The sequence below is a fragment of the Electrona antarctica genome (genome assembly GCF_951216825.1).
Source record: "Electrona antarctica genome assembly, chromosome: 12".
NCBI classification, from domain to species: domain Eukaryota; kingdom Metazoa; phylum Chordata; class Actinopteri; order Myctophiformes; family Myctophidae; genus Electrona; species Electrona antarctica.
The window spans coordinates 19,444,670-19,460,454 of NC_136793.1; the positions used below are offsets into that span (position 1 = coordinate 19,444,670).

Genomic DNA, 15,785 nt, shown 5'->3' on the forward strand with positions numbered 1-15,785 from the left:
CCAACTCCACCACCACCATTCTTGAGTTGTCTCTGCATGCATGCTGGCTTGGACAATGGGGCAGGAAGTGATGCGCTCCAGGCTCTACGTGGTATAAGAAAACGAAATGCTTTTCATATTTCAGCAAAATCTAGGTGTATGATTGGCTGTTTGTGTGCTTGCAATGCTTTGAATGGCTATATAAGGCTCAGCATGCTGTAGGTCTGAACTTACACACTCCAGCAAAGACTTATCTAACCACTCACAATCGGGGAACAGGATGATTGCAAAAAGACAAACACATTTGGACATGGGTAAGTTGCTGGCTCCTTTCTCAGTTTAAGCTTTAAGATTACATAAAAACTATTCTTTGATGTTGACATTTTGATTGAATTATTCTGTGCTTTGCAAAACTCCAGCTGTTTTAAATTACAGATATTTTGTAAACCATTGCAAGACCGAGGCCATGTCTCAATTTTCTATACAACTTAAGTATATCAATTGCACAGTGTTTATAGAGTTTTAGATGCAAACAATATATTTTGAGTATATTATATAGAGAGTGGATTTCTGAACATCTTTCCATGGTGGAAATGTTTAATAATTGTGTGAAATGCAAGTTGTGTGACTGATTTTAATTGGTGGTGTTGTCGGTTATGTAAGTAATGAAGCAAAAATGGTGAAGCTTCAGTAAAATACTCCTTGTCAATAATGTCGTGTTTCATTTTCTTCTATTCTTTGCCTCTGCTCCAGCAGGCTCATTGGTGGTTGCAGCACTGTTCATATTGATCACAGTGGTCCAGAGTGAATCCTTGTCAGATACCTATCCAACACACAACCCTCCTCATTCAGAAAACATGATGACAACTGAACTTTACAATGGTGAGGCTTCAGAGAATACAAAGTAGTGTCAACTGGATCATGCATTAATTACCTTGCACTATACATGCATGCATAGGTTGGACACAGTGGGAGTCTGTGGGACTGGGGAATACTTAACTAACCAATATGATGATTCCTGCAAACACAGGATTCATTATCATTGCATTTTACACTATTTGTGATTAACCATTTTTCCCCATTCCATCTCTCTTGTAGGAAGTATGGAGGAACCTCGAGTGCTGCAAATGCACAGTCCATGCAGGGAGGAACATGTCGACTTCTGTTTAAATGGTGGCCGGTGCATGTACCCACAAGACACCAACAATCCTTCTTGCGAGTAAGTTATGAACCATGAATTATGAACCACACACCAAGTTATTGTCTCCACCAGGCCGAAGGCATGGGGAGAGAGTATGTTTTGCACTCCGTCCGTCCGTCCGTCCGTCCGTCTGTGAACAGCTAATCTCCGGCACCATTAACCCGGTCGATGCCAAATTTTGCACACACTCTCTGGATGCCAACGATGAACCTCTGCCCCAAAATTTCCAGAACGACCTGGGGGCCGACTTTTGAAAAACACATTTTTTGATATTACTCTTCCAGATTCTGTCCAAAAATCCCGCAAATCATTACACACTATCTCTATAGTCATGTGTTCAAGACGGATCTGTCCGATATTTCATATTCCATCCTAATTGGCTAACATTGGCTTTCAAAGTTTGCAGGATTGGCCCTTTTGAAACAAAGAGCCTCAAATCATGAACGCAGCGTGCAATTTACGTGAAATCTTTCACAGACTTTCCTACTAGGCTGAGGAATATATCCAACTCTTTTCACATTGGCCTGTTATAGCACCACCAACAGGTGGATTATTGCAAAACACATTTTTGGAACAAAATGCCTCAAATCATCCAATTGCCATCAATGGAAGAAAATGGCACCCTTTTCACATTGGCCTATTATAGCGCCACCAGGAGGCCTGACCTGGTGGAGACCTGTGCCCCGAGGGGCACTTTTTCTAGTTGTGCACATATGCACTTGATTGGTGTTCAAGCAGACATGTAACATGTTTCTCGTGTCTGCAGGTGCACATCTTCACACATTGGCCCTCGATGCATGCATCTTGTAGCCAAAACTCAGGTGGCTAACAACTATGAGGGAGTGATCATCATCATTGTGGCAGTGGTTCCGTTCATTCTTGCCATTGGATTAATATATTTCTTCTGTTTTCACAAGAGGTAAGTGCTTTACTTGATGGCTGTTTGTTTAGATATCTGCTCACTGCACAGTAACATTCAGTGTTACTGTGCTGATCAAAACATAGGTGCCCTTTGAGAGCCCTTTATCAGGGGCTTCTCTACGTCAAATGCATCATAGTGTCAGTTGTTTTGTTAGATTGGTGTAGTCAGTGAAATTGAGGTTTTATCTATGCCTCTTCACCTGGACAAATTGACAAATTGATTGAGAGAATAATTCTGAGTTACACTGTATGACCAACAAGTCATATTTTGCCTGTTACACCAGACCAGTTATGTCCATCTCATGCACATCCTCCTCATTCCAACGTTTTTCTTTTCCAGGTGTGTCAACTATCAATTAATTAAACATGGATCTGAGAACTCAGTGTAACCCCTGCAACTTGCTGTTACTTTTGTTGTCATCACCACCGCCATCATCTTCTTCATCCTCATCATCATCATCGCTTCATCACATTCACTGCTGTCAGTTAAGCATTTCTGTACAGTCCTACAATTTCACTATAATCTGTAGCAAACTAATTTATCCAACTCAAGAGTGTACAAATGGAACCTAATGGACCCTTGTGACTAGAGTCAATTTTCTTCTTTTCGTACACTCTCTGAACACAGATTTGTGAGAATGAGAGCTGTGAAAAATTGACTTTTGTTTTGATTGGATTGTCCAGTACAAAGAGTACGTCAGTGATTCTCAACCTGTGGTCCGGCCGGGGCTGCAAGGATACTGCAAGTAGGCCCCCTAAATTAATAATTCTAATGATAACATAAAAAAATGATACCAATAAAGAAGAACTTAAAGTATACTACGTTAGTTCCATTGATCCTAGGTGGAACAAAATAGACTGATTGATTCAAATGAACATGCTTTGAAGATGGTCAGATCGGTGGACCCTGATCAAGAAAAGGTTGAGAACCTCTGGAGTACATAAAGTATTTCAGGTCTGACCTCAAGTCTGACACTGTACGGTGTCGAACATGGCAGTGCATCCACCTTTGCCGGACAGTAAGGCAGACAACGTGACTGTGAAGGACAAAAGATTCAATGGTTGCCAGTTCAGAGGCAGCCATGAGAATAAATAGGCTCTCTTATCTAGGTCTGTTATTAGGGCCTGAGAAATGTATGCAGTTTCTGCTTGGTATATATTTATTGTAATATATAAATTAATTTATTCAATTTGTGCAATTTATTTAATGTTTTATAATAAAGTCATAAAATAAGATTTTGCTTTTGTGATTTGAATGTTTTGGAGAAATAGTATAAACTGTTTGACAGTTTTGTTAGCTCTATTGAATTGTTTTGATATTTGATTCTGTAAACAAATAGGGTAGGCATAAGCTTTTAGCTTCAGCCTACACCTTTTCGGGCCACTCAAGTGTCTTGTATAATGTATTATGTATTGTTATACATGCTTGTTAAGAAAGGTCCGAAATAAACTAAACAAAAATGAAATGAAAGACTGAGTGTCAGGCTATGGGAATATAGTTTACAATAAATAATAACACATTTTATTTCATGCAGAAAAATATAGCCTACTGTAGTCGATATTTGCAACAAAAGCCTATAACAATGAGAACTCCTATAGTGGGGAAACCAGATATATAATATCAAAAAATGTATAGTGTAAACAAATCAAGACATGTAATCATTATCATACTACATTACTTCAGACCATTTTCCAAATTATTTTTAAATTCTGAAAAAAATAGCCAATTTAACATGCAGGTATAGCTATAGGTTCCCACTCTTCCAGTTTTAAACTTAAACAGATCACACACGCACACAGCCCTGGGCTGAGTGGCTGGCCTCAGTGGCCTGGGAAGTATTTGTAATAACAACGGAGACATTTTAGGGTTTAGTGGTCTATGCTGGTGGTGGCTGGGACACACATGATATGATGACAGCCCCCGGCGCCTCCATGCGTAAAATACCTCAGAGCCTTATCTGTCCGTCACGTCATAGTTGTCTCTGCAATGTCTGCATGCAGGTTGCCGTGGACAATGGTGGAGGTTACAGGGCAGGCTTTCTAGACTTAAACATTTCAGCAAAAAGTAGGTGTATGATATATAGCCAGGGTGTTGTCGTGTGCTTGCATGTTGCAACGCTATATAAGGCTCAGCAGGCAGCAGCATAGATCTGAATTTACACACACACACTCCACTCCAGGGAAGAAGAGTTACCTGATAACTCACAGTCTGAGGACAAGATGCTTACAAAAAGACAAACAGATTTGGACAAAGGTATGTTATTAAAATTACTCACTCCTTTCTCAGTTTAGCTAAACGTTGAACAATATTAGCGCCTACTGATCAACATGGAAACTTTTGTTTGACTGTGATATTGAAATAATAACTGTCACAACTGTTTTAAAGTATGCTATGCTTAGCTCAGGACCAGAGCTAGCTGTAGGTATATGGGTTTCTCTCAACTATAGTAGGCTACCGAGCGCACTGTCTAGAGCCTGGGGTTTATGCCCAACTAGGATCCACGACGTAGAACGCTTTACAGCCTGATCTGGATTGAATGCGTCTTTGATGATCTTTCGTCATTAGTTTGAAATGCTGATGACAGAATGAACCTACCTGACCGCACAGCTGAGCTGATTCTATAATCATGCCTCATGCGCACCCACACACACCCAGTGTAATGTTGTAAACATGATTGAATGTAAACGGCACATGGTAGGCTTACTACACTACAGGCTATAAGTATTTTACATATTTACATTGGATTTGAGACATTCTTATTTCTGAGAATAGTTAGCAGGATGTACCTGAAGCCTGAAGGTAAGTTTTTATTTTATTTTGTTTACATAGAGGTTTGGACAAGCATGTCAGCTGAGTTGCATACAACCATTTGACAATTCCAATACACATTTCATGTTTGTCAACTGCCCAAATTTGTCAATTTGTATTCCCCTACATCCATAGGCTATACCCCTAGCTCTGGTCCATAGCTCTAATGTGTTGCATTTAGACGCATTAGAGCTATGGACCACTTTGCTTTAGCTAGGCTACCCCCACCCCAAATGGCCCACAGGTTGAACAAGTATAGATAGGAAAAATAACTAAAATAGATAGCCTATACACGGTACAAATAAAAAAAATATGAATACAACAAAGAACCATACAAATACAGATGTACATTGGACTTGTGAAGTTGTGACACAAGTTCTGTCTGGATTTTAATTTGTGGCCAATAGTTATATGATGCTGTCACTGTCAGTGACATTTTATAATGTGTTTCTTACGTACACACAATGTCAAGGATGTATAGTGTTTAATTGTTGCATCTCTGTCCTCTGGCTCTTTGCTCCAGCTGTCTCATTGGTGGTTGCAGCACTGTTCATATTGATCACAGTGGTCCAGAGTGAATCCCTACCAGATAACTTTACAACACATGACCCTCCCATTTCAGAACACATGCTGACAACTGAACTTAACAATGGTAAGTGACTTCAGAGAATACAAAGCATTGTTAACTAGAACATGCATTACCAATTTCCATTATGCATTGTGTGGGGAACCAAAATTATTAGACTCAGAGATACCTGCTTTGTTTATCTCTCTTTGTAGGAAGTATGGAGGAACCTCGAGTGCTGCAAATGCACAGTCCATGCAGGGAGGAACATCTCCACTATTGTTTCAATGATGGCCGGTGCATATACCCACAAGACGCCAACATGCCTTATTGCGAGTAAGATATGAAGCAATTTCTCCCACTCCCTCCCTTTCTCTCTGTCCCTCTCATTTAACTGGGAAAGCATATGTGTCATTTTAGATTTTAGCATTGTTGGCTATTCAAAAATAGCAGATATACAAGCTCAGTCACAGGCACAGCAAGTCTACTTCTGCGATTTTTGAACACTTTTGAAAAATGTTGAAGGTGTGAGAACTACTGATTTAGAAGGCATTTGTATAGAATCAGCCTCAGGTCTATAGGTGTTAAAGCGGAGATGTATTAACACGTTTCTCACTGTGTCTGCAGGTGCACGTCTTCATACAGTGGTGTGAGGTGTATGTATCTGGTATCGGAAACTCGGACGAGCTCCAACTATGAGGGAGTGATCATAATCATTGTGGGAGTGGCCCTGCTCATTCTTGCCATTGGATTAATATATTTCTTCTGTCTCCACCGGAGGTAAGTGTTGAACACTACTGCTATATATTGTAACGTTTAGCACCCCGGCCTCCAACTCAGTAGACAAGGCAAGCAACAAGCTGCACCAAGAGAGCTAGCTCCCTTGGAGGAGCAAGTTACGGCCGGGTTTTTTGCAGGGTCGTTACACTACCCCCACTCCTTTCTGAAGCGCGCTTCTCGCTTCACTCCTCGAGTCCCTCGCGCAAGGGCACGCTCCAGGGGTCCTCGTTCCCTTCTGACACCAATGTAACGTTTAGCACCCTGAGCTGGAGTCGAACCCCGGCCTCCAACTCAGTAGACAAGGCAAGCAACAAGCTGCGCCAAGAGAGCTAGCTCCCTTGGAGGAGCAAGTTACGGCCGGGTCTTTTGCAGAGTCGTTACAATATATATATATACCCGTAAGTTGTGCGGCAACACCTACGAAGTGGCAAAAGACTACTTTCTGGCCTTGACGGCTCATACATCCACAAAGAAAAGTCCTATCTGATTCCATTAAACAACGTTAAGTTCACTTTGCCACTCATTTTATGCGCATACCCTCTATAGAGCGTCGCAGTCCCGCCCCCTTTCATGACAACGTCCGGCCCAGGAAATAATTCCCAATGCATTTTTCCCATAGACATTTCAAAAAGTATTTATTTAAAGACCTTTTAAGCGTCGTACAAAGCCAACTCGAGCTGTGACAAATCATGACAACAAACACAATATTTTGGACCAAACTAATAATTACAAAGAAGAAAAACAACAAAAACTGTTGAAACCTGCCGTTTTTATTCTTCTTTCTAATCATTTGTTCGGCCCAAAAAATTGTGTTTGTTGTCATGATTTGTCACAACTCGAGTTGGCTTTGTACAAGGCTTAAAAGGTCTTAAATAAATACTTTTTGAAATGTCTATGAGGAAAATGAACGGGGAATCATTTCCTGGGCCCTGGTAGGGGGCGGGACTGCGACGCTCTATTGTATTGTGCCATAGTTGGCCTGATGAAGACCTCTGGTCAAAACATGTTGGCTCACGTTTGTCAGCTTTCTGTTTTTTATTAGTTCTTTAACTTCTTTTGGAATATACCAATGAAATTAGATCCAGTCTTCCCCTCCTCTATCATGTGGTCATTTTGGGTATTTAGATGATTCAGTACATTCTGATTTAGTGCTTGATGACATAGTGCTACATGGCATTACTTGATACATCATACCCAGTTTTCACATAGCCAAGTCCAGGAAGTATAGTGGAAATTTTGAAATCCATCTCCTGTGAAAACGGGCACTCATCTTGTGTGGCGCCAGTTTTGGTGTTCGAGCAAGCTGTGGCAAGCTTTCATGTAATTTTCCAACAATTTTTGGAATGTACTGGTAGAATAAAAAATTCCATTTGGTGAAAACACTAGAAATCAAAGTGATAGCGTGATGGTGTAGAAAGAGATAGCGTAGAGTGAGACAGCGCTCTACTGGTCAGGATGTGGTCGGGCAAGCATTGGTTTCAACAAAGAGTGACCCTCACTTTGGATCGAGCCATCATGTTTAGATTAAGAGATACATGGGGATGGCTTGTCCAACTATGATGCAAGTAAGAATTAAGGTCCTTGCTGGAAAACGGCAGAAGAACTCAGCAAAAAATCTGTAAAACGCAGCAGTGTGCACTGTGCAGACACCTTTAGCTCTGGGTGAGAGTCTTCTCTCTGAGAGAGAACATAAAAGAGAGATGCACACTGACTGCACAGTGCTCACGAGTCACAACACATGCATATACAGCTGTCTTTCAATATGATTTTAATAAGTACCTGTTTAAAAAAGCGATTTAAGTTGACATTTCAAGATACAGTATATGTCGTCTTGGACATGAGATTTTGGGCTAGAAACATATCGGCAACCTCCACCTGTTAACCCTGGGTCCCTTAAATGAATGATTGAGAGAATGAAGGATAGGCCTATTAGTGTGAAATGCATCACATTGTCAGGTGTGTTTTGTTAGTTGGATTGGTGTAATGAAATGTAGGTTTCATTGAAATGTATGTACCTATCTTATTTATTTTAGCTGGGCAAATTGCCCATTATCATCAGTGGAGAGAATGATTCTGCATTATTTTACTATAATAGGATCCGATCAAGTAATATTTTGTCCGTTACACCAGACCAGTTACTGTATGTAAACCTCCTGCAAATCCTCATTGTAATATATTTTTTCTTTTCCAGGTGTGCCAGGTCTGCCAACTCAGAAGGGTTAATTAAACATGAATCTAAGAACTCTGTATAAGCTCTGTAACTTGCTGTTACTTTCTTTGTTCTCATCACCACCACCACCACATCATCATCGCCTCATCACCACTCTGTAGGCCTACAGTCCTACAGATGCATTTTAAATTTTAATATTACATCTGTTGCACTGAAACTATACTGTCAAATGTAACTCAGAGGTTCCGTTTGATGTTTGTTCACTCTCCAAGTCAAATTAGCACTGAGATTTTACTGCACTCAGACAGCTGTGATAAGTGGACAGTTACAGTGAACAACTGATTGACTGTACCAGTCAGTGTTGAGTAACCAAGTGCATTGTTGCATTTATTTTATTTGCCAGACGAAAATGCAGACATGTCTTGCTGTGATTGTGAACGACAGAAGATTCAATGGTTGTCACTGTCAGTTCAGATGACAGCCATGAGAATAAACAGGCTCAATTAAAAGGGCTTTCCACTCATTTTCAACATTTTACTATGTCATTAATATACCTTAGAGCTGTTGTGTGGAAATAATAAAAAGTCCATTCTGTGTTTCCTAGAACTGGAAGTCTGAAAAAAAATCATTAACATGGTGAAACACATCTTGATGACATCATCAAGATGTGTTTCACCATGTTTTTTTCCAGACCTCCAATTTTTATTATTTCCACACAACAGCTCTAAGGTATATTAATAACATAGTAAAATGAGTGGAATTCCCCTTTAACAAGGTCTGTTAAAAGGGCCTTGAGAAATTGTGTTTATGCTGCTGGGTTTATTTATTGTGATATATGAATTAATTTATTAATTTGATCTTTCAAAAAGATGTTTTCTAATAAAGGCATAAAAATATGGTTTGTTTTGTTCCTTGAATGTTTTGGAAAAAAACTGAACTATACACACATAGTCTACACAGCATGATTAATGCAGATGAATAGTATGTAATAATGTGTTTAGGCCTACTGTCTAACCAAGGAAATATTAATAGCATGATAGAGTGAGTATTTGTAGGAAGGTGTTCATGAAAGAGAATTCAATAGCCTGAGGCTATAGCTTTCCTAGGAAGAAGATAATTCAGTGTCACTTGAAATAGTCCCAAAATTGCTATTAAGAAAGAACCTTCCTGTATTATTTCTCAATTGTAGAAAATATCTTGGCTGCTATATTGCTTTGACAAACAACAATAAAACCGATGAGGTGACGGATTTTTTTAATTAATCAATCACAATGAGCTATGTATTTTAGTTTAGGCCTGCTGCTGTAGTCCTTTCATTATTTACAACACTATTAACCATTAGAGACCATTGAATTGGCCCAAATTAGTTGATCGTGCTGCTGCATGTATTTTCTTTTATTTCCCCCCTTCCCCATTATTATATAACCATTAAGACATATAATTATATATGACTAATCCGGGGCCGGGCACCTTTACAAATTGTTTGATCCTGCAGTGCAGGATGGGCCTGTGTTCTGTTATTTTCTTTCCTTTCTTCTACCCCCTCCCCAACGAAAAAGGAATGAGTCGACCACCACGCCCAAACTATACTGAACCAGGTGGGCCTTAAATGTGGGAATCAAGGTAAATGGTGCTTCTATTTCATACCTACTGACCGCCAGAGGGGCGGTGTTTTCAACACCTGGATATGCATCACGCGCTCGCGCATTGGTCGAATATTAATACCAACACTGTCACTCGTGACCCCCTGTGGGCGTGAGCCACCTATATAGGTGCCCAGTTCACAGGGTTCATCCTCTTTCATCTTTTCGCCTCGAAAAGCGCAGGTCGTTGAAACTAAACAGCTACGCTACTGTGTCTCGAAACCAACGCGGTTGGAGCCATATATATATGGTTGGAGCTACCTTGTGTCCTCCAGAGACACGCGTGGTTTGTTTTCACGGCTGGGGTTCCCCCCCGTGCGTTCGATACGGACGTTCGACAATATTGTCATTGTGAGGTAAGTTTGAAGTGACAGACAGTCACAGACTGCAGCATTTAGGGTGATTTTCGCCCCGCCGCTGCTGCTGGCGTGCGTTCTGTAGCAACGGAGTGTTTCTGTGAGCCAGCTCGCACGTGAGTATACTTATTACTTTCTACTGTTGTTTGACAACGCGTGTGTTTAGAACCAGCGCCGCACGTCTGCGCGCTGTGTTTGTGCTAACGTTAGCAACGAGAGTGTTCTTCGCTTCACCGCTATCGTTGTAGCTGGATACTACTGGGTTTACTGGTGGTGATATGACAAACTGTCCCGTTTACTAAAAAGTTACGATCCTGATGCGTACAGAGTGATTTGCGCTCTGTCGTTTACCACCGTATTGCAGTGTGAGGACTGCTACGGTGTGAGTATTGTATTTCTGTTTGGCTAATTGCTCTCGTAGTTTGCATTAGCATAGGCATTGGCAGTGCTTTTGTTCTGCTGCCTGCCAGTACCACCGTATTTCGCAGTAAGGCTGCTACAGTGTGGTTATTTTTTGTTGTATTTGGTTAATTCATTCAACGCCAAGGGCTGATTTGATTTATTCCTTATTAATTGCCCCATTGTATTGGGTGTCAATATAGACACAGAGTGCTTTACACTCTGCTGCCTCCCACCGTATTCCACCGTGAAGGCTGCTAAGGTGTGAATACTTTGTGGTACTCGGTTAAACTCATTCAATGCCAAGTGCTGAGTTAACTTATTTTTTTATTAATTGCCCGTTCTATTGGGTATTAATATAGGCTTTAAGAGTGCGTTACACTCTGCTGCCTGCCACCGTATTTCAGCGAGGGCTGCTACGGTGTGGAGATTTTTGTCTTGTGTATTTGATTACCTCATCCAACGCCAAGTGTTGATCTAACTTATTCCTTATTAATTGGCATTAATATAGGCTCTGAGAGTGCGTTACGCTCTGCTGCCTGCCACCGTATTTCAGCGAGGGCTGCTACGGTGTGAATACTTTTGTGGTACTCATTCAATGCCAAGGGCTGATTTGATTTATAGACAGAGTGCCTTACGCTCTGCTGCCTCCCACCGTATTCCACCGTGAAGGCTGCTACGGTGTGAATACTTTGTGGTATTCGGTTAACTCACTCAAGGCCAAGTGCTGAGTTAACTTATTTCTTATTAATTGCCCCATTGTATTGGGTGTCAATATAGACAGAGTGCTTTACACTCTGCTGCCTCCCACCGTATTCCACCGTGAAGGCTGCTAAGGTGTGAATACTTTGTGGTACTCGGTTAAACTCATTCAATGCCAAGTGCTGAGTTAACTTATTTTTTTATTAATTGCCCGTTCTATTGGGTATTAATATAGGCTTTAAGAGTGCGTTACACTCTGCTGCCTGCCACCGTATTTCAGCGAGGGCTGCTACGGTGTGGAGATTTTTGTCTTGTGTATTTGATTACCTCATCCAACGCCAAGTGTTGATCTAACTTATTCCTTATTAATTGGCATTAATATAGGCTCTGAGAGTGCGTTACGCTCTGCTGCCTGCCACCGTATTTCAGCGCCCACCGTATTCCACCGTGAAGGCTGCTACGGTGTGAATACTTTGTGGTATTCGGTTAACTCACTCAAGGCCAAGTGCTGAGTTAACTTATTTCTTATTAATTGCCCTGTTCTATTGGGTATTAATATAGGCTCTGAGGGTGCTTTACGCTCTGCTGCTTGCCACCGTATTTCAGCGAGGACTGCTACGGTGTGAATATATATATATATTTTTTGTGATAGGCACTGGGAGTGTGTGTCGCTCCACTGCTTTATCTCTTGCCATCATGAACAGCATCTGTAAATGCTCGGCCTCGCTGAGTCCGAACGATGGCCATGATATGTGCCCGAGCTGTCTCGGCATCGCCCATCTGAAACAAGCGCTGACGGAGGAGGCTTGTACCAACTGTGGCAGCATGCCCTATGCGGCGAGGGTTGCAAGGCTGGCTGCAATGGAGAGTCCGCTTATCGACCTACCTTGCTCAGGAATGCCCACCCTGTTGCCTGAATGCCCGGTGAGGGATCGCCGTAAACGCAAGGTTACGGGGGCAACGGCCGCGGGCTCAAAGAAGCCCAAAGTAGCCACTGTGGTCAAAGAAGCCACTGTCACCGTGGTTGACCCCATGGCTCACAAGGTGGATACGTTGGCCTCTGAGTTTGCCCAGATTAAGGCCCTCCTGCTCAACCTGCAGCCTTGTGCTCCTACCGCCGATACTCTGGCTCCAGTGCCTCGGCACCAGGGCGGAGATGACCACAATGGTCATGCCAGTGAGAACGGAGAGCGGGAGGAGGATGCCATGTCCATTGCAGCCTCGAACTCCCTCTTCACTGGCACTGATGCAGATCGTGATGACCCGGAAGAGGACGAGGACGAGGCACACTCGCCCAACCGCTCAGAGACGAGCTCTCTGGGGCCGGAGGTGGATGCTCCTCAGATGCCTGGGCACGACCTCTCTGTGACCAAGCAGGCCATCCTGGTGGCCTTGTCACGACAGGGGCTTGACACCCCTGTTAATACGGCCCCAACTCAAAATGCCTTCTTTAAGGGCACTGAACGGCCTACGTCCTTCAATGTGCCGCCCTCTGCGGATTTCATAAAGGAGCTCCAGTCGTGTTGGGGGGACCCAAAGTCTAATCTCCACTTCTCACAGGACTGCAGGGCCTTGTCGGCCATGGAGGATGCGGCCACATTGGGTTTGAACCGCATGCCTCCAATTGGTGAGACCGTTGCGTCCCTGGTAGTGTCCCCGGACGAGGCCCTCAGGCCGGATGCTCGTTGTCCACGAGCGCAGTGTAGAGTTACGGACGACTACCTGACTAAGAGCTACGACACAGCAGCTCGGATGGCGCGTCTCGGCAACTCTCTTTCCCATCTTGTCCTGGCCCTATCCCAGTCCCTCCAGATGGCGGGGGCTGATGCCCAGACACAGAGCCTGAGCGACTGTTCCCTCAGGGCCTTTGCTTATATGTCCAGGGAACTTGGCAGACTGATGTCCACTCTGACCATGGCCCGTCGCCAGATATGGCTCGCCCAGGCCCCATTGTCGAGCAGATGCAGAGAGGCGCTCCTCAAGCTGCCCGTTGTTCCAGGGGCGGTGTTTGGGCCCGCAGCTCAAGAGGCTCTGGAACGGGGTGTTCAGGCAAGGAAGTCCCGGAAGCAATATTCAGACCTGCGTCAGGGGTCTGGCAGGTCTGCCTCCCGGGCTGGCAGATACTCGGGTCCTTCCTACCCAGCAGCTGGTGCTCGAGGTGCTCGAGGTTCCTCGGGAGGCAGGCGTTCCTTCCCTCGGCAGGTCCAACCCCAACAGAATCCCCTGCAGCCTTCCTTTCGGGCACCCACAGGCAGGGCGCCTAGGCGTGGGGCCTCTAACAGGCGTTCCTCCGGACCATCTACGGCCCGGGGGAGTCGGGCTTGACCCCCCGGACCCAGGCCCCAGCAGGTTCACCCCACAACATCTCAGCCGCTGGGAAGCCTTAACCCCAGACCCTTGGGTGCTAGCAACGCTATCCGAGGGTTACAGGGTTCAATTCAGGCGTCGGCCCCCACCATTCAACGGGGTAAGAATGACCGTGGTCGACGACCCACTGAGGTCTCGGGCCCTCAGTCACGAAATCGCAGAGCTCCTACAGAAGGGAGCCATAGAGAGTGTACCTGGTGCAGCTCAGCTAAGAGGGTACTACTCCTTTTACTTTCTTGTTCCAAAGAAGGATGGCGGGCTTCGGCCGATCCTCGACCTCAGGCAGTTGAACCAGTACCTGAAGGTGTTTCGTTTTCGGATGCTGCGCACGGTGGACGTTCTCCAGTCCGTGTCAGCCAACGATTGGTTCACCAGCATCGATTTGAAGGATGCTTATTTCCATGTGCCAGTGGCACCACATCACAAAGAGTTCCTCCGCTTTGCCTTCATGGGGCAGGCATATCAATTCCGGGTGCTCCCGTTCGGTCTCTCTCTCTCCCCCCGGGTCTTCACCAGATGCGTGGCAGCGGCACTTGCCCCGCTGCAAGCCAGGGGCATGCGGATCCTCCCATATCTGGACGATTGGCTTCTGTGCGCCTCGAGTCGAGAGAGGGTGCTCTGCGACACGTCTGCCCTTCTGGACCATGTTGCACAGCTGGGACTCACGGTGAATTTCACCAAGAGTTCTCTGACTCCCCGTCAGGACGTGGTGTTCATCGGCATTGCCATCAACTCGGTCTCAATGAGAGCTTGCCCCTCCCCGCGGCGGGTGGACGACATTCTGGAGCTTGTCTCCCGTGTCCAAGGGGGTACAAGGTTGACGTATGGCCTGCTCCTCCGGTTGCTAGGCATGCTGGTTGCTGCATCCACAATCGTGCCCCTGGGACTCCTTTCTTTGCGCCCCCTGCAGAGGTGGACCAACGCCTTGGGCCTCGACCCCAAGAGGCACCAGAAGAGGCTTGTGAGGACATCCAGCCAGTGCCGGCGGTTGCTGGAACCTTGGAAGAAACGGCAAGACCTTTGCCGGGGTGTCGTCTTGGGCTCAATACCCTCCCGCCGGGAGGTTGTTGTGACGGATGCGTCCCTCTCAGGCTGGGGGGCCGTGTGGAATCACAGAACTGTCAGAGGGGCCTGGGGCCCTCGGCAGAGACATCAGCACATAAATGTACTGGAGCTCCATACAGTGTTTCTTGCCCTCAGGCATTTCCTTCCTGCCCTGGAAGGGAAACATGTCCTTGTCCGGACAGACAATACATCAACGGTCTACCACGTAAACCATCAGGGAGGCGTCAGATCCAAGCAATCCCTGCAGGAGGCCCAGAGACTCCTTCGGTGGGCGTTCCCTCGCTTTGCGAGTCTCAGAGCGGTGCATCTCCCAGGGCTGGACAACCAGGCTGCAGACCTGCTTTCACGGGGATGCCCTCCTCCGGGGGAATGGAGGCTGAATCCCTCAGTAGTTCGGGAGGTATGGGAGAGGTTCGGGAGAGCTGGAGTGGACCTGTTCGCTTCGAGTGCGTCGACGCACTGTCCTCAGTGGTTCTCCCAGTACGAACCGTCCAGCCCGTTGGGGCAGGACGCACTGGCTCACCCCTGGCCTCGGGACTGTCTGCTGTATGCATTCCCTCCACTCCCACTACTCAAGCTCATACTGCACAGGATAGCCACAGACGGGCACAAGGTGCTGCTGGTGGCGCCGTACTGGCCTGGGAGGGTTTGGTTCCCCATGGTCCAGCAACTTCTCGACGGGACGCCTTGGCCTCTGCCATCGAGGCAGGATCTCCTCTCTCAGGTAGGGGGCCGCATCTGGCACCCCCGCCCGGACCAACTTCGGCTCCATGTTTGGCCCCTGAAGGGCCGGACCTCCTACTGAACTCCTGTGACCAGGCAGTTGTC

General features: G+C 45.3%; 2 protein-coding genes across 5 annotated transcripts; both read left to right on the plus strand.

Annotated features, from left to right (window-relative positions):
• The first annotated feature begins 222 nt into the window (after positions 1-222).
• On the plus strand, positions 223-3,337 carry LOC306933494 (epigen-like). Of its 2 annotated transcripts, none has more exons than XM_079515744.1 (5): positions 223-293; positions 733-861; positions 1,078-1,198; positions 1,947-2,099; positions 2,442-3,337. In XM_079515744.1, the coding sequence occupies exons 1-5, from the start codon at positions 260-262 to the stop codon at positions 2,488-2,490; spliced, it is 486 nt and encodes a 161-aa protein (XP_079371870.1). In that variant the 5' UTR covers positions 223-259; the 3' UTR covers positions 2,491-3,337. The 2 variants fall into 2 exon arrangements, with proteins under 2 accessions (XP_079371870.1, XP_079371871.1); XM_079515745.1 differs by having other exon boundaries at positions 225-293; positions 736-861.
• Positions 3,338-3,976: 639 nt separating this feature from the next.
• LOC306933369 (epigen-like) lies at positions 3,977-9,323 on the plus strand. 3 transcript variants are annotated; one of them, XM_079515574.1, is made up of 5 exons: positions 3,977-4,355; positions 5,533-5,562; positions 5,691-5,811; positions 6,103-6,255; positions 8,447-9,323. In XM_079515574.1, the coding sequence occupies exons 1-5, from the start codon at positions 4,322-4,324 to the stop codon at positions 8,505-8,507; spliced, it is 399 nt and encodes a 132-aa protein (XP_079371700.1). In that variant the 5' UTR covers positions 3,977-4,321; the 3' UTR covers positions 8,508-9,323. The 3 variants fall into 3 exon arrangements, with proteins under 3 accessions (XP_079371700.1, XP_079371698.1, XP_079371699.1); XM_079515572.1 differs by having other exon boundaries at positions 3,985-4,355; positions 5,434-5,562; XM_079515573.1 differs by lacking the exon at positions 3,977-4,355 and adding an exon at positions 4,752-4,901 and having other exon boundaries at positions 5,434-5,562.
• Positions 9,324-15,785: the final 6,462 nt, after the last annotated feature.

What these genes read in the sequence shown, in the direction of transcription:
- LOC306933494 (XM_079515744.1), top strand. Translation starts at nt 260, where the DNA reads ATGATTGCAAAAAGACAAACACATTTGGACATGG. An exon ending in ACAAACACATTTGGACATGG is followed by an intron (nt 294 to 732) that starts GTAAGTTGCTGG and finishes CCTCTGCTCCAG; the next exon opens with CAGGCTCATTGGTGGTTGCA. An exon ending in GACAACTGAACTTTACAATG is followed by an intron (nt 862 to 1,077) that starts GTGAGGCTTCAG and finishes TCTCTCTTGTAG; the next exon opens with GAAGTATGGAGGAACCTCGA.
- LOC306933369 (XM_079515572.1), top strand. Translation starts at nt 4,322, where the DNA reads ATGCTTACAAAAAGACAAACAGATTTGGACAAAG. An exon ending in ACAAACAGATTTGGACAAAG is followed by an intron (nt 4,356 to 5,433) that starts GTATGTTATTAA and finishes TCTTTGCTCCAG; the next exon opens with CTGTCTCATTGGTGGTTGCA. An exon ending in TTCTTCTGTCTCCACCGGAG is followed by an intron (nt 6,256 to 8,446) that starts GTAAGTGTTGAA and finishes TTTCTTTTCCAG; the next exon opens with GTGTGCCAGGTCTGCCAACT.